The 19,196-nt window shown below is 39.0% G+C and overlaps 1 protein-coding gene across 9 annotated transcripts in view; it reads right to left on the bottom strand.

Moving 5' to 3' along the window:
* Positions 1-19,196, bottom strand: part of CTNNA2 (catenin alpha 2) — a 1,322,067-nt gene that overhangs the window by 237,635 nt on the left and 1,065,236 nt on the right. For all 9 annotated transcript variants that reach the window (XM_021925274.2, XM_021925278.2, XM_021925277.2 and 6 more), the window contains one exon: positions 17,658-17,738. In XM_021925274.2, the coding sequence (XP_021780966.1) occupies positions 17,658-17,738 (81 nt within the window). The remainder of the gene's footprint in view (positions 1-17,657; positions 17,739-19,196) is intronic.

Genomic DNA, 19,196 nt, shown 5'->3' with positions numbered 1-19,196 from the left:
GCTTGGTACTGTGACAATCTAGCATTCTAATTTGCATTCTCACTCTTAAGAGTATTAGGATCAAAAGTTCTTAAATATATCTATTCCATAGTCTATAAACACAGGCATATCCAAAAGTGGGAGCCAGAGTCCTCAGCAGCCAGGACCAGGGACATCTTGAACTTGGTATCAGCCAGCAAGTGCAGAAACTCATAAATACTGCCTTCATTAGCTCATGGGCCCTGTGATTTGTGTCTCTGATGAGCAGGGGCACATTTTTTTGACCCCTCCAGTAAACAGGCAATGTAATTCCTCTGTAAATTGACTACTAGAATGGTTTAAATGCCCTTGCCTACAAGCTGAAAGGCATAGTTAACACTTTTTACATAAGCTAGAAGACCAAAATTTAGCTATCAATCAACCAGGGCAGAAAGGAATGACTTGACAAAATCATTCGTTAAGTCTGACAGGAGTCAAGAACACAAGACTTTCTTCCAACGGTTTAAATGTATGTGTGACAAAGGAATATTAATTGCATAAGACAAGGCATTTAAAGGTATTAGCTCAGCACTACCAGTCTATTTTATCCAATTAAGGCTATTCATCAATGTAAATAACTGCATTTTCTTCAGCAAACCCAAAGGAATATAGTCAATGGATCATACCTGCTCTAGCAGTTCTCATTTTGTGGGAGTGCAGAGTCACGAAAGAACAGACACAATTTAACTCACTAACTCAAAAAGAAAAATAAACTGTCTCAAAAATGACCAAAAGCTGTCTACCTATCGGGTGGAGCATGAGGAGTCCATGCTGTATATTGAGCAACATCTAATACTGCAAAAGTATTTTGTACAAAGTCTAAAACCCTGCAACCGTTTGATAAATATGAAACAGTTCCCTGCAAAAGACAGTCCAAGAAAACAAATGTCTCTCCCCAGTCAACCAGTTTTGCAGAAGCTCACACTTGCATAAGACTTTGAAGGCTGTGTGCCTCATTTTAATGTACTCAATGAAAAACATCTCTGCAATTCCTTTTACTGGAGAAATATTCATTCTTGAAAAACTAAAAAAGGTCTCTTATTTGCCTTTAATTGTGAAATTCAAAATTCCTTTCTGATCTCAAGAGAAATAATGGATCTAGAAAGAAAAATTTACACAAATGCCATAGTTTTATTCAAGATATGTAACTGTTATGCCAAAGAAGTGAAATGAGAGTAAACGTACAAAAATACGATGGTATAGATACTAATGCAATTAGCTCGAAGGTGGCAGGAACCTTATTATAAGAGACATAAGAAGTCCTCAGAAAGAAATTATGCTTTATCGCTTACTTAGTTTACTAAACTGTACTCAAGGGCCAGTGTTCAGTCATTTATTCCTTCTACTGGCATTTCAGTAGCTCTTGGTAGATGAAGCACTGTTTTTGGCCAGGGATACAGAAAAAAAAAACAAGACAAGCCATCTCCTCTCACTTTCTGCTGAAAACTCCTCCACTGTCTCAACTCCCAACTACTAACAAAGCTGCAGTGATCAACATGACCTCATATATGGTTGACTGGCCTCATAAATGGTGCTTAGAGCTAAGCATGAGCTATTCGTGTCGAATGTGTTGGAGGCTGGCCTAAACAACACTGTAAAATAGCCTAATTTTTCTACATTTTTTTCATAGCATATTGCACTTTTTTTTTCTTACTTACAGATTATCTTAAGATTTCTCCACCCTTCCATCAGAACAGGCATTCTTTTAATCGCCCAATGTCTAAGCCCAGAAGAGTTGGCATTTCAAAAGGGTTAAGTTTTAGGTGGCAAGGGTGAAGGTGGAAAAGACATTTCTAGCATAACTACCTTGCTCAGATCTCTGAACCCAGACCAAAAAGCAGGTCAACTCTTCTGCATATATGGAAGGTCTACTCAGTTTCTGGCTGCTAATTTTAATAATAATCCTGTGCATGTCCTGTTTTTATAGCTTGCAGAGAACTTTCCTAGACATTATTTCATTTGTCCTTCCTTACAATGTCATGGTGTGGGTGAAGGGTGCTTTTTGTAGGGTGAGCATCATTATTTGTGTTGTTTAGAGGAGGAAAGGGAGGATCCTCTGGTTGCATATAGCAAATGCCAGAGTCAGGTATTCGGGCTCCAATAATAATGTCATTTTACTTAAGATCTATGGGTTTATGGACCTGGCTGTTGAAGTTCACAAATCCTAACTGGACAAAGGTCACTTTTCTTTCAATTCTTCACTTCCACCCCTAGTTGATTACTTACTCCCAGCCTTATGTCTCATCCACCATTGCTTGCTCCAAAGGGGGATCTAAGATCAGATGCCTGAATGTTGTATTCTGAGTATCTAATATCTGCCATTGATTAACTCATGATGAATAGGCACAAGTTGCTTTGAGTACAGTGTGAAAAAGTCAAAAGCTGCATCCAGTTTTTAGGTAAGGTAGGTAATGGTCCCTACCAAGGACCTTTAGGAAGCTTGTAATATGCCCCAAAAATGATTTAATCCCCTCACAATTTAATTGGTAATTGGGAAAGACAATTTCTGAACGGACGAATTTGATGGCAGGCTAAGAGCAGAAGCCTATAAAAAATGTGTGGTTAAAGAGCATGAAGCAAGATACAGAGACGAGCTCTCAAAACCTATTATTTCTTTCAAATGGGGTCAATCCTACACACCTGTTACGGTGTGGTAGGATTGGTACCAAGTAGAGTCACCTGGCCCTGTACTGCCACATGTCATGCATTCCACATTACAGCACAAGTCCTGTGGGTCTTAGAAGAACGTCTATTATAAACATAGGCACCCGGGGAGGAACCCAGACAAAACTCACTTCTTCTCAATCTAGGTACGAGTGAAACCTCAGTTCACTTGAGTGGGATGGGTAGCTTGGGGGAATAAGATGCTGTTGAGTGAGGAAGCAAGAATGAAGGGAACTTACTTCTTGGTGCAGATGTCACTGATAAATGTACCTCTGAAGTTTCCGGCCATTTGTGGTCAGTAAAGGGCTCAGCACACTTTCTAAAACAGAAAACCATTTACCACACTCCCCTGTTTTACTCCAATTATAGATAATGGTGAGCCTCCGAGCTACCTTCCCTCTCCAGAGTTCTTCTTTCTCCAGAGTTCTGCTGCCGTATGCAATACTTTTCACTTCCTGTCTTTAACTATTGCACAGCATTGCATTTCCAACAGCTGCTGAATTTTTCCCTAGAGGTTCTTCATTTCAGATAGAAGCCCAATGATTACTCCACATTCCCAACTTTGTGGAAATCCTATAAAATGACGGGTGTTGTCACTATTTAAGGTAAAAGTAGTTGGATTCAAGGTCCTTTAGCTTTTCAGGGAATTCAGGTTCTTACACCATATTTGTTTTATCTCAAGCTAGGTTTACTTTTAGAGCAGGGATTGGCAGACTCTTCCCTGTAAAGGGCCAGGTAGTATAGATTTTGGCCTTTGTGAGCCAGTTAGTCTCTGTCATGACTAATCAAGTCTGCAGTTGTAGCACAAAAGCAGTCAATACAACATTGCATAATCAAACAGAAGGCTAAGTTTGGGACAGAGATAGTAATTGGCTGATGCCTGTTCTAGATGGTTTCATCAGTGGATTTTAGTCTTATATGCCTCTCACTCTATACATAAGTTTCTACTGCAATCTCTGGCTATTTCAAGCTCCATTTACCCACTGCTTACTTGTAACCAAGCATCTGCTGTGTCCAGAAGCTACCTCCTTAAGAAGAGAACTGAAGAGGCCAAATGTGGCCTCTAAGAGCCCCCAGGTGATCAGTGTGACTGGTATTTGACCAAATGACTTTTGTTATTTCTTTGCCTCATACTCTGCTAGAAAGCAAAGGTTATTCTAGTGGTCCCTAAGAAATTCCTTTTCTAATATAAGCTTTGAGGCAAGGAAGGAAGAAGAAAGTTACATGGAAGAGTAGAAGTTGTATCTAGTTGGGCTGGCTGGACTGCTTAATGTAGGTGTTCTGGCCTGGACTGGACCCCAAATCATGAATTTCCTGCTGATTTGGCAACAAGGGTGCTTCCACACCCTTGATACTGTTGCCAAAACACACAGAGAATGCACCCAAAGAGCAGCAGGCAAGCTGGTTTCTATGGTAACTTGTGACACAATGCCTACTTGATCAGTCAGAAGTTATCCCCTTTCGACTAGTTAATTTGGTATCTGTAGATACAGCCGCAGGGCCACATTGGTCTAAGCTTGCGTATTTCACAGGAGAGGCTGAAGGAAATCTGCTCAGAGTCCATTAGTGCTGACTTCTCCCTGCCCTTGGAACTCAGCATCCTCCTGCTCCCATTTTTCTGGTCTCCCAGCCCTGCTCAGAGGTGCATTTTTTTTTTTTTTTTTTTTCGAGACAGAGTTTTGCTCTTGTTGCCCAGGCTGGAATACAGTGGCGCGATCTCAACTCACTGCAACCTCCGCCTCCTGGGTTCAAGCGATTCTCCTGCCTCAGCCTCCAGAGTGGCTGGGAATACAGGTGCACACCACTGTGCCCAGCTAATTTTGTATTTTTAGTAGAGATGGGGTTCCACCCTGTTGACCAAGATGCTCTCGGTCTCCGGACCTTGTGATCCACCCACCTTGGCCTCCCAAAGTGCTGGCATTAGAGGCGTGAGCCGCCGCGCCTGGCCCAAAGGTGCTTTTTTAGTTTTACAGTCACCCCCTTTAGACAGTTGCAACTCATACTGTAGCTACTACTTAAGGCAACCTGATCCTTGTTGAAATTGAAGGAATCAAATAAAAATACAGAAGTCCTACCCTTAACAGTTAAACAGGATTGATGCATTTGTGAAAAACTAAGAAATTATGGAAGGAAAAAGGATGGGTCTGGGACTGATGAATCACCCAAACTTCTGACAACATATATGGTTGGATCAAAGAGAAAATCCACTCCTATCCTCAAACTCCTCAGGACAAATGGTTCTCCTTTAATCCTGGAATGCTCAGGCACAATCCATTCAACCATTGCTCACTGAATACACCAGGCAAGTCTGCTAGTCTCCTGATATGCATTTAATCAGATATTCCCTCAGCTAAAATGAAAGTCCTTTACTTTTCTCCCTTATGATCAATTAGAATAATAATTATCAAAATCCCATTCACAGTTCAGTTTCTGTCATGGAGCTGGACACAGATATGAATGGCTTAAGGAAGAAAGAAATGGTGATTATATTAAACACGAAGCCTATTATTATGATTATTACAGAGAAACTCAGGTCTCATTAATAATTGATATTTACCTTATGCTCTTCCCATTAAAGAATTTTAATAAAAGCTATAAACTAAGAGCAAAGTGTACCAACTTTAACAACCACAGTCATTAAAAGGACAGGCTTCAGAGTCAGCCCACTAGAGTCATCTAATTTACGAGGTTTATATCAGTACAAAATTTAATCTTCTTTTGCAACTTCAATACTCTACTCTGGAAAAAAAAGTCTTTTTGATAGTAATATCTCTCTGAAGAATTGTAGGGATCATCAGTAAAGAATCAAGTAAAGAATGGACACTAAAAAACTGTCAGTGTCAGTGGACAGCTTTACTTTTCTGACCTTCATACACAACCAGGTACAAACAGGAGTAATAGATCAGATGATGAAGACAGCTGATTATTTCAGTTGTCTCAAAGACCAGAGACATGCCCAGTTCCTAAGCCTAACCATTCTTAGCACTCATTGCTACGATAAGGCAAGGCAATTGGTGAAGCCATGGTTTTGAATGCAATAATGTTTAATATTTGTAGGTCTCTGGAACTCTAAGTAGAGTTCTTTACTGAAGTTTTTATCTGGGGCTTACACATAGGAAGAGAAATCAGTTTTGCAGCACAAAATCAACATCAATGGTTGATAATTACAAAATCACTAATCTTAACTCAATTTTCTAACAAGTAAAGTTACCCAATAATTGTACCAACTGCTGTAATGAAGGAATGAGCTCCCATATTTAAAGCTGAGGTTAACAAAAGGCATCTTAAAATTCCTGAAGAAAGACCTCTTGCCCTGGGAAGACCCATAGTGTCCCTTCCACCCCTAAGAATCTGTGAACCCATGATTTCTGAATCAATAGCTTCTTGTCAAAGATAGTTGAGAAATAAGTCCACAAAATAGTACTATTTTTCCTCTGTCTCCTTTCCCCAACTCCTACCCATCTCCTCATTTGGAGGGTAACTGAAAATCATTAGACACATGTAACCACATACTAGTCTGCTTTTAAAATAAGTGTTTAAAGAGATTGTAGCCTTCTTCAAGTTAAGAAGATATGTGATATTTCCCCCTCATTGGGGGACATTCTTTGTTGAGAGAATTACATATATTACTATTTTTTCCTCTATATAATGGAAAATCAACAAATCCAGGAGCTGTATTTTTTTCAAAAAAAGTAATAAAATCAACCACTCGCTAGACTGAAAAAGAACAAGGAGAGAAGAATCAAATAGACACAACAAAAAACGATAAAGGGGATATCACCACTGACCCAATAGAAATACAAACAACCATCAGAGAACACTATAAACACCTGTGCAAATAAACTAGAAAATCTAGAAGAAATGGATAAATTCCTGGACACATACACCCTCATTTTGTGAGGCCAGCCTCATCCTGATACCAAAACCTAGCAGGGATACAACACAAAAAGAAAACTTCAGTCCGATATCCCTGATGAATATCAATGCAAAAATCCTCAATAAAATATTGGCAAACCAAACACAGTAGCACATTCAAAAGTTTATCCACTACCACCAAGTCAGCCTCATCCCCAGGTTGCAAGGCTGGTTCAACATACACAAATCAATAACTCTAATTCATCACATAAACAGAACTAAAGACAAACATCACATGACTATCTCAATAGATGCAGAAAACGCCTTCAACAAAATTCAACATCCCTTCATGTTAAAAACTCTCAATAAACTAGGTATTGATGGAACATACCTCAAAATAATAACAGCCATTTATGACAAACCCACAGCCAATATCATACTAAATGGAAATTTTCCATACTCTAGTATGACAAAAAATGCCTGTTCTGGGTACAGTTTCTTGAAATGTGGCACCATATGTGCATCAGTAAACATTATGTGTAGAGTAAATTAAACCGAGTCTTATAATTAGGCAGTAAGGAAATTACTGTAGACCTGAAAGAGTAAATCAGCAGTATTAAAATGTTCTCCATTTTCTCTAAAGCACTTCAGAGTGCCATAAAAAGCCCATGTCACTGTGATAAACATCAAGAAGAAATGCATTTTGAGCAACACAACCTAAAAGACAACTGCAATTCAAATAGGTCTTCAAATCTGGAGTCCAAGATGTCATCTCATAAAATTTAAAAGCCAGCCCTTTTGTCACTAATGTGAGAAGAAAAAGAAAGCCATCTGACATTGAGACTTTGTGGGGAACTTTCTCCTACAGCAGGTGCAATAAAGATTCTGATAGATAGAGGCTCTGGAGCAGAGCCAGGACTAACAAGAGGTTCATCCATGATGAAGAAGACAGCAACCTTGTAATAGCTTCAATATGGCTCAGCATGGCACTATTTTATTTATGACGATCCTATCTTTATTTACAATGTTGATATTTTGTTCATCATGGATTTCTGCATTATTTTTGATTTTTTAAAATGCTGCACACAATATTATTTATCTTGATTATTGATCTTTCTGGTAGCCCCTAAAATCTTGCACCTGAGGCTGTGCCTCACTTGCCTTACCTTTGTCCTGGCCCTGCTCCAGAAAGTACAGATCTTTCCAAGCCCTACAATAAGAAGCAATGAGCAATCAGACCATTCATTTCTAACCTATGCCCAGAGGAGAGGAGCCTTGTGAAATAATAAGAAATATACAAATATATAGAATTATATAAATATATAATTTATAGTATATAAATTATATAAATATATAATATAGAAATATATAAATTGATCCTGGTTCCTGAACCCCTCGTTCAGACCTCTGCCCTGGTTCCTAAAACCCTTGTATATAAGGGGTACTAGGAGAATCTTTTGTTCTAATATTTGGTCTTTAACCCCAGTAACTGACACAGAACTCTTAAAATATTTATGATTTCCTAGGTAGTAACATTGGAAACAGCTTCTAAAGCCATTGAAATTTCTTGGGTGACAGTATCTTTTATTCTAATGAGGCAATTTCTGATGGACTCCTGGATAACCTCAGGATCCGGCTGTTTGCAAGGGAAACCAACCATATGATTATAACATCAGAACTTTTAGTCCCACCCACCCCGACCTCCAGAGAGGTAAGAGAAGCTGAAGGTTGAGTTAATTGCCAATGGCCAATGACTTAATCAATCATGCCTATGCAATGCATAAAAACTCAAAAGGACAGAGTTTGGAAATCTATTGGTTGCCAGAAAAAATGGAAGTACAGGGAAGGTAGTGCACCCAGAGAGGGCATAGAAGCTCTGAGCCCCTTCCCACATACCTCATCCTATGCATCTCTTCCATTTGGCTGTTCACCTGTATATTCTTTATAATAAATAGGTAAAAGTATGCAGTTTCCCTGAGTTCTGTGGGCCACTGTAGCAAATTAATTGGTCCTGAGGGAGGGTTAATGGGAACTCCCCATTATATAGCTGGTCAGTCAGAAGTATAGGTGACAACTTACTACTTTCAACTGGGATCTGAAGTAGAAGCAGTCTTGTGAAAACGAGCTCTTAGTCTATGGAATCTGAAGTTATCTCCAGGTAGATAGTGTTAGAATTGAATTGAATTATAGGACAGATGGCTGGTGTCAAAGAACTGTTCAGTGAGGTAACATCATACCGCATACATTTTGGTGACTAGAGGTGAAGTGTGCTATGGAGAGTGTGTGAAAGTAGGAAAAACACAGCTTTTTTTTTTTTTCTATCTCTTACAAGCCTCAAACATGGATTTTCTGCCCCTGAAAACAGGTATTGTCTCTGTGAAGTAGAAAAGTCTAGTAGAGGCCGAGGAGACTGGAGAAGAGTTGGAAAGGCCTCACAAATCCTCAAATATACTGCCAGAGGGAGTGGGATGATGTCTGAAAGTTCCAACTATCGGAAACAAAGACAGTGAAATTCAAACATGGCAGAATATCAGAAATAAGTAAAAAGCTTGTTATTACAGATTTTAAGGTGCCATCAGAGGTACATGAAGTCAGAATCTCCCAAAATGGAGTAAAATATCTTCATTTTAGCTGCTCTTGAGCTAAGTCTTCTCAAGCCAACTGAGTAACAGGAAACTACTGGATTAGGGTAGCCTCATTAATCATGGAAATTATCCTCAAAATATAAGTGGACGTTTTACGCTAGCAAATCTAGTCCTTGAGACAATGGAACTAGAGACATGTGAGTTTAGAATGAGGCAAGTTGATGATTGGGATATTTCCTGGGTGGGGTGGCTACAGACAGGGGATTCTTCACTCTTTCAGCACCTGTGTGGTTCAGGCTTCCTTTATTTCGGGCACTAGGATATTACCTGAAGAAACAAAGACTAGAAAGACATGTGCACTGGCAAAAACAAATAAACAACTTAAACTCACTGCAAAAAGTGTCATAATAGAGATATTTTTAAATGCTCTGGGAGTCTACTGGATAAATCCTGTTTACAGGAATTGGATAAAGTTGTGATGATAAGGTGACATTTAAGCTAAGCCTAGTAGGAAAAGATGTGAGTTTTTTTGGAAGAAAACAAAAAGGGGTGGTGGGAGCATTCCAGGCAGAAGCAACACAAGTGCAAAGGCAGAAGGATCTGGAAACACTGGCTTATTAGACTGCTGGGGCAATCATAACTGGGGTCTAGGAGTTACCAGGAAACTGGGGTCTAGGATACTGGTTATGAGGTTGTGGCCATGGCCATTTTTTTGTGTGTGAGAAGCAGTGCATTAGGGCCAATGCCAGTGGAGAGGAGCAATGAACTCAAAATGCATTTAGGAGGTGGTATCAATTGTACTGAATGGCTGAAGGAGATTTAAGGAATAACAAAAGGAGGAGTTGCATGGGACTGTCACTCTCTTGAAAAGTAGATCACAGTGGGAAGCACATAATTGTGTAGAGCCATGGTGGGGTGAAGGTTTGGTTGTAGGATAACCTGGAAATTTCATTCAGCGCAAAAAGAGGACAAAGATGAGTCAAGGGCATGTAATGTAAATAGAGAGGTGTTCAAACTAATATCACCTTCTTCACAATTTTCCACCCAAGCAAAAAGCAAAGTTGAATTCCCTCAGCCATCAGCAGTGGCATCCATGGGAATCACGAAGGCACAACACGAGGACATCCTAGAGCAAATGGGCTCCCACCAGGGTTGGTGGTGACAGCAGGCATGGCAGAGACGGCAGAAAGATGACTCACTTTCTGAATTTCAGATTTGTCCAGCCTCCTCGGGAAATAGGGAGATAAAGAAATATTGCAGTCCTGATGGAAATTTCCCCTGGGAAGGATGATGCCAGAAGCCATTTCAGGTAATAAAAGGTAACCTCAGCAAGGAGGGGTCAAATGGAACAGATATATTTGGCTACAAGCTAACTGCAAATATCCACTGAGTACATTCAGTCAGAATCAAGGCGATTAGCTGTTATCATCAACTCTAGAAACACCTCAATTCAGGCCATAATGGTAGATGCACCACACACTCTAAAATTATCTCGTTTTCAGTGACAGTTTTGGATAAGAATCCCAGTCTAAACATAGCCTCCAACAACAAATATGAGCGAACCTCACTTAACCAGCATGGGTGTAGTAAAATGAATGTTCTGGTAAACTGAAAGGGCATTCTATGAAATAATCTTTGTTATTTAAGTCACCATGGTTGAAAATATTCTAAGTTTCCCTGCTTAGGAATTTCATGCTGAAAAATGTGATGGCATTTTTGTTTCATAATCCTACAGTGGATCTTACAGTCTCAGGATCAGGATTCTTAATGGTATTATTCTCTTTGTTAAAAATAGAAGAAGGTGTTGGGAATTGAACCAAACACAGACATTATCTAGAAGGTGTTTTGGGGCTCAGTTATTGCTATTTACTCCTTCCCTTCCCACTTTTCCTTGATTTCTAGGGCCTAGAGAAATTAGCAGAAAAGAATAAATCAGTAGTTGAAGCTTCCACTTCATTGAGAGCTTTCATGTTCATACTTATGTTATAGATCCCTCTGCTCAGTCTAGTGTACCATTTGATGAAACAATGTTGATCAAGCTACTAGACTCTTTTGCTTCTTTGTATGATCTAGACTTGCTAGTGTCAAGCCAATGTGTGAACAATCAACCATATGCTGGCTTATAGAAATAAATTGAACCACTTTGTGAGTTGAATAGTACCTTGACAAGAGAACAGCTAGCCCAAGATGATATTTCAAGAACTGTTTCCAACTGATGAAATAATGTACTTTGGACTTGGCCTAATGACTATTTTCCAGGTGATAAGTAAATGGTGCTCTGAAATTTAGGGTTGTTTTATCAGGATTTTCCTAAGGTAGAGGTAGCTTGAATGTACTACCCATCATCAAGGGATACATCCAAAGGATGGCCTTTCGTGGTTGAGGTCAGGAGTTTGAGACCAGCCTGGACAACAGGGTGAAACTCTGTCTCTGCTAAAAATAAAAAAATAAATAAAAATAAATAAAAAATAAAAAAATTAGCCAGGCATGGTGGCATGTGCCTGTAATCCCAGCTACTTGGGATGCTGAGACAAGAGGATCACTTTAGCCCAGGAGGTGGAGGTTGCAGTGAGTTGAGATTGCGCCATTGCGCTCCAGCCTACTACCTACGCTGCTCTGCTCCTCCTGGCATTTCTTATTCTAATTTATGGTGTTTCTGATTCCATTTCTTTCTTTCTTTTTGTTCAGACAGAGTCTTGCTGTGTTACCCAGGCTGGAGTGCAGGGGTGTAATCTCGACTCACTGCAACCTCCGCCTCCTGGGCTCAAGCAATCCTACTGCCTCAGCCTCCCAGGTAGCTGGGATTACAGGTGTGTGCCACTGTGACAGTCTATTTTTTTTTTTTTTTTTGTATTTTTAGTAGAGACGGAGTTTTACCATGTTGGTCAGGCTGGTCTTGAACTCCTGACTTCAAGTGATCCTCCTGTCTCAACCTCCCAAAGTGTTAGGATTAGAGGCATGAGCCACAACGCCTGGCCTCTGATCCCATTTCTATTTAGCTGTCTCTGGGTTCATGTTTCCTGTATTTCAAATCCCATTTGCTGCATGATCATTTTCTGATCTCCATGTTTCCACGGCAGCTTGACAATCTGACCTAGACTCCAAACTCCAGAGATTATTAGCTCTTATATGTAGGGTTCTGTACAGTCTACAGAACACAAACCTTAACACTTGAAGGAACTCAATATTCTGTAATATATTTTGTTGCCATGTAGAGAGCCTCATATCCTTATGAAGAAAAACAGATTCAAATCCAGAAATAATGATTTTAAAATGTTTTTTACAATGAATTTAAAAATAATTGGCCCTATCATAAGCAGATGTGAGAAAAAGAATAGAATGCCTTAACATTCTCTTTTTTCTGCAATTATTCTAGGAAGTCTATAATTCATGTTTTGAGAGGCCAGACACCTAAACATAATTGCACTTTTTCAAAAGAGGATCCAATGAACCATAACAACTGGAGACCCAAGAGATGATATATCACAAACAAGAAACATGTTTTTGACATTTACCATAGTTGTTTTTTTTTTCCTTTCTTTTCACAGTGCATTCGTCCCACCAATTACAAATCCTAGAGTTGTAGAGGTGCTGCTCAAAACCTCGAAGCACCTCTACATATTTATGTGAACCTTCCTTCTTCCCCACATGCACTTCTCAGAGTACATTAGTATATGGTTGACCCACATGCATATGCTGATTCTATGGAGAGGCAGGATGTAGTAAAATTTATGAGTACAAGACCCTATAGCCAGATTGCCTGGCCGCAACTTCCACATGTCCACACCCTGTATGGCCATGGGTGCTATACTGATCTGTTCTCCTGCTTCTAATAAAAACATACCTGAGACTGGGTAATTTATAAAGGAAATAGGCTTAATTGAGTCACAATTCCACAAGGTTGGGGAGACCACACAACCACGGAGGAAGGTGGAGGAAGAGCAAAGTCATATCATACATGGTGGCAGGCAAGAGAGCATGTGCAGAGGAACTCTCCTTTATAAAACCATCAGGTCTTGTGAGACTTATTCACTATCACAAGAATGGCATGGGAAAGACCTGCCCCCATGATTCAATTACCTCCTACCAGGTCCCTCCCATGACATGGGAATTATGGGAGCTACAATTCAAGATGAGAATTGGGTGTGGAAACAGCCAAACCATATCAGGTACATTACTTGGCTTAACATCCTCATCTGTAAAATAAGCATGGTGACAATCTTTTAGAGCTAGTGTGTGGAATAAATGTGATCAGTACAGAGAGATAACTTAGAACAGTTCCAGGTACCTTGCAAGGACTTAATACAAGTGGGTTATAAATTAGTTTACATTTTATGGACAGTAATTTTATGAGCTCTCCATGGTAACTGTTCACCTTCAGCCAGAGTTTGTACATAAGGAATTGGGTCAAAAAGGAGACAGCTAAGGAATTTTTTAGTTGTAATTGTTTTTTATTAATCTTAGAAGATTTTTCTGTAGTACTACTTGGAGACACAACATTAATGAATCAGCTTTTAAACATTGCATCCAATAACATGTTTTGCTTATTGATTTTTAATGTCTTGTTATATTACTATTCTAAGTACTTACCCTAATGTTAAAGCATTCTATATATAAATTTTTGTTGTTAAAAATGTTTTGATTGTAATAATAGAATTGAGACCTTTGTCAGGTTGACACTCACTAAATCTCATTGCTGGAATCATTGTGGTGGCTAGTAAGGGTGAAGGAATAAGAATTAGGCCTGTGATTTGTTTTGGGAGTGAAAGAGTTGCTAAGTTTAGCAACACTGTAATATCATAGATATTATTTATTAGCTTCTCAGAGAGAAATGTTTCGGTGCTGATTTATCAACTTGGAAAAAACAGGGACTAATAAAAATACAAAAATAATATTCAGAATCAACTAGCATCCCTGTAACTATAGGAAAAATTAAGAGATCATACCTAGAATAGTTCACAGGTGGCACAGAGCAAAAGGGAATAGGGTTGCAGCTGGCAGACACTGACTGAGGCTTCTCCAGGGGATGGATGGACCATGTGGGCCACTAGGCACCCAGAAGGGGCATCAGCCAAGAGCTATTGTTTCCACACTGGGCTGATTCCAGAATCACAGCTGTGACAATAGCTCAGACGCGGGGTCTGCTGTGCCCACAGCTCTAAAATGAGAACACAATGCTTAAAGCTGGGAGTTAGCATCCCCTAAATCCATTTTTGATTCTTTTTTTTTTTTTTTTTTTTTGAGACGGAGTCTCGATCTGTCACCCAGGCTGGAGTACAGTGGCGCCATCTCAGCTCACTGTAAGCTCCGCCTTCCGGGTTCACGCCATTCTCCTGCCTCAGCCTCCCGAGTAGCTGGGACTACAGGCGCCTGCCACCATGCCCAGCTAATTTTTTTGTATTTTTAGTATAGACAGGGTTTCACCGTGTTAGCCAGGATGTTCTCGATCTGCTGACCTCGTGATCCACCCACCTCGGCCTCCCAAAGTGCTGGGATTACAGGCGTGAGGCACCTCACCCGGCCCATTTTTCATTCTAAAGAAAATATTCCTTAGGAGGATTCTGCTCTACCACTGCCCCCTGTCATGGGTTTGACTGGTAAGATGGATTCATGTTAATCAGTTTTAAATGATATTTTCACCATTTATAATGCCCCAGTTCCTTGGGATATGTTGCTTCAAGAGAGGAGTTCTACTTACCTGAAAATTCCACTTAAACCAAAATTAATCTTGATTTCTTTAAGTATCTACAGTCTAATTCCACTTTCTTTCATTAGGAAAGTCCAAAATAATGATCATGATTGACTTTATTTCTTTTCAATTCGGTGGCTAAAACTTTTCAAGGCTCCAGGGTCACCCTTCTGAAAATCACTGCCCAAACTTAGGGCAATAAGGAGGAGGCAGGAGACTGAAAGAGTGGGACATCATGAATGTCACTGAAAATATTTTTTAATAAACTAAAATCTTTGATTTCACCTTTTTTTCCCTATGAGATTTGATCTCTACATGTGTACAGGGAAGTGGACATGATCACTGAGTGTTCTCTTTTAGAATCTGTTCTAGCATACATTTGTCTGTAATTAAGAACAGAAAATATGTCAGCAGTATACATTTGTTTGAGCCATTAGCATTCTCTGAGCCACTATTGTGGAGGGGCTATTAGAGACCCAGGTAACACCTTGTTAATCTAATTACTAGTTACCCAAATCTAAGCTTATGACCTACCTGGGCCAAACAAATTAGTCATTGCATGTTCCATCTGCTCAAGTGCTAGGTAGCTTCAATTTAGATCACAGAAGCTTTTGTGCCACTACAGGTGTACATGGGGAGGCAGAGGAGATGAAAAGAAAGACAAAAATATCTCAACATATGGGTAGGGATGAAACTGACAGATGGGGACCATCGTCGTTTTAGAAAGGCAGATTGGAGAAGAGAAAGATGTTTCAACCAAATTCATGAATACGGTGTGAAATTGTGCCATAACTGTGGGATCTTAATACCATGAAACAATTCCCTTTTTATCCTTATTCCTCTATATTTTGAAGAAAGGTAAGGAAAAAAAATAAGATACATGGAATAATTTCAGGGAAGGACACACTCCTTCCACTGCCATCTTACAGGAAGCTCTCCAAGGAGCTTGTCACCTAAGCATTTAAAATTCCACCATAATTTTTCACCTTCAAATTTTACCACTGTCCTCTGCTAAAAAGAGTCAACCCTTTCCAGGAATTGTAACATGAGAGTACAAATTACTGTTTCATTCCTTTATAGTAATAATAATAATAATCCTGCTATGAGTAGTCCATGATTGAAAAGAGCTGAGCGGGCTTGTTCTTGAATGTAAAAAATGTAATCACTGCTGAGACCAAGGGATCAGGAAGATGGGAGGACCCAGTTCATGAATTTTACCTGGTTGACAATCTAGCCAAAGGCAAGACCTGGAGATGTCCTCCCACTGCTTTTAAAAATCTGTGATTATCAGTCATTGGGACCTCTGACATAGGAATGAGAATTTCCCTTAGACTCATACAATCTTATACAGCTTTTTTTTTAAAAAAAAAAAAAAAGAGTTTACAGATCTAGTTTGGCTCCTTACTTTTGTAAGACCAAGAGATGAAAGATCAACAGTCACACTGCCAGTTTAGTGGCAGAGCTAACACTAAAACCAAGGGCTCTGGTATCTGATTCAGTGTTTTTAACTAACCTCCATTCCACTTCCTGCCACCCATATCATTTCATATTAAATGGTGATATGTAGAGATGGTCTAAGACAGCAAAGAGATAGAAACCTGGCCATATATTCATTTGCTGTTAGTTACTAATACCTAAAAGGACAATGTTGTATTCTGCCTTATTTGAAGTAAAGTAAAAGGGAATGTTTCCCCCAAAAGGTTTGTTAGCTGGTGAGCTAGAATATTCATATTCCAGAAATAATTGTGATATCCTCTGAAGGACACCAGATCAAGTGTGTCTACACCTTCAGGTGACATCTGGATAAAAGCTAAGAAGCTCCCCAGCAGTCAAAAGTGGTGGGTTCCTCTCATTCAAATCATTTCCAAGTTTCTACTTGGCCATTCTTGCCCAGGCCTCTTGCTAATTTTGTTTGTACTTAACACACTGCAGGAGCAAATGCTGGATGTGGCCATGCTAAACCAATTGTTTCAGCTGTAGAAAATACAGCAGGTGCTGCCATGGCAGTGGTTGGTTTTAGCTGGCTGTCACAATCAACAATTAGTGAATGAGATGGACATAGCCAAAGCTACAGCAGGAGACAGGATTCTGCCCTCCTGGGCAGGAATCAAGAAGAGGGGGTTTTATTATAACTCAGTGGGTGGTAGAATCTCTTTCAGAGAAATACTACTACCAAAGAAAGAGGAGTTCATCATGGCCACATATAATATCAGGATTCTAAGGCAACATTTACCAGTGTTCATACAACACTTTCAAGGAGAAAAAAGGTCCCTGACTGGAGATTTCTCCCCATTAAGAAAAACAGACCCATCAAACTAATGATGTCATTAGGCATTTTATTCCCTGCTTCCCAAACAACCATCTGATAAGCAAAATTTCTCCTAGATTTATGTTCCCAAGGGAATACACTGGCCAAGAGACCTTAATTAACCCATTAGATTAAGAGTTGTATTTCTCATTAACCATTAGCATTCTGGTTTATCACTAAATTCCCGGGAGTTTGATAAGTAAGAACCAGCAAAGATCAGACACAGGCTCTTGGCATACCTGGATTTGGAAAACTAAAGACCAGATGTAGAAGTAGTGAACTCATCCAGTCTCCACCGGGACAGACTGGGTCTAGGCAGTGAGAAGCCACCTGCTCAGTAACTGTTTCCTTGCTTGCAACAGGCTCATCTCTGTCCAGCAATCTCTACCTTGCCGATAAAATGGGATCTTTTTGATTATGTAGATGTTATAAAGAATAACAACCTCATCATCATCTCCAAGAAGACACCCTGGAAAAGGATATTGTTGGAAACCACTATTAAATATCATGGACTTAAAGTAAAAATAAAAAATAGTACCTGTCTCCTTAGATCTCTTGTTTTCTTAGTCATCTTATCAATCGCAATGTTGAGAGGATCTCCTTTTTCTTTCCTTCCAGTCTATTAAGAAAAGAGAAATAATTTCTGGTTTAGCATATTCAATGTTAGAGATACTAAAAGTAAAAAAATAAATCAGGAAAACATGAGATGTTAAATTCAAACAATTTTTAAAAAGATTATTTTTAATATATAACTATAACATGATTTGGTCTCTAAAGTTGATTTTTCCCGAAATAATAATTAAAATCGATAAAAACCAAAACATTGTCAGGATGGTTACACATATGTCCATATTCAGCTCCATACAAATCTGTGTTTTCATCCCTCCTCCAGATGCTTAGCAGTTAAGTAAATATAACAAGGATGTTTTGGTTTTGCCTTCAAATAAAAATGCTTTGTGTGTCTATATTGTGTAGGCACATTTCTGAATAGAAGATAATTGAGATAATAAAAACTGAATTGAAAAGGATTTTAAGTAAATCACCAAAATTCAGAATTTTATACCAATATTTTTTAAGCCATACTGCAACTTCTGTATCAAATTCAAAAGAGATGCTTTACTAGAAAATACAGTATTGCTAATCTCTGCTCTGTCATGTAGTGAAATGCTAAAAATGATAATAAGCAACCCACAGCTTGAGGTCATGAGGAAAATTTCCCTTATGACTATAACAGGCAGAGGTAGAGAAAAAAAAGTGTTCTTTAATAAATTATTCACTTGAAAGTTTCACTAGTTTCCTATTTCTTTGCTTTTTCTCCTTTTTTTTGGTGGGTACAGAAAAACAATTAAAACTGAACAAAAAAGAATCCCCATTGTCTTTTTAAAAGAGCAACAAGATTCCCATGGATGAAAAGCTCTATAGACTTTACGGATGACAATTATCTTCTCCTTAAAAGATAAATGTTTTCAAAAACCTTGTCAAATCGATTAAATTATCTAAATTTTAGTCAAACACTACAGATTGATTGATTTATTATGCTAGTGGCAAGTCAATTCTTGTGGCCTACTCAGTCTCTGTAAAATCATGTAGGTCTCTGTAGTAATTTGCTGATATGAGGAAAATGAGATCCCAGATCTTAAGTTGTGCCTAATAGGATAACATGAATTGGCAATGCATAAGAATTACCATCCAACAGGTTTCTAAATGTTCTGTTTCCATGACAAAATCCAGGACACATAAAGCTGATACATACATACCAGCTCTCCATAGCTGGGTTTAAAGTAGTCACTCTTCTCTGCCACTTGCTTAATTAACTATTTTTTCTGAACAAATGTCTGATACACAGTCCTATAGGGTTTTCATTAAAAAGCCCAAACCAAGACATATGTGCATATATTTTTAGTCTTCTAAAATCTTACAATTCCCCATCATCCTTTCCCACTCCCTAAACTCATACACTCACTTTCAGATGTAGACACTAAGGTTTGTAAGTAGAAAGAGCTTAAAATACAGTGGCTAACATTTTACAACTTTGAAATATCAGCCTGCAAATAGCTCCAAGAAAACAAAAGTATAT

The sequence above is a fragment of the Papio anubis genome, chromosome 14, assembly GCF_008728515.1.
Source record: "Papio anubis isolate 15944 chromosome 14, Panubis1.0, whole genome shotgun sequence".
NCBI classification, from domain to species: domain Eukaryota; kingdom Metazoa; phylum Chordata; class Mammalia; order Primates; family Cercopithecidae; genus Papio; species Papio anubis.
Note: the sequence above shows the minus strand (reverse complement) of the source record. Positions and strands in the feature narration are given on the sequence as shown.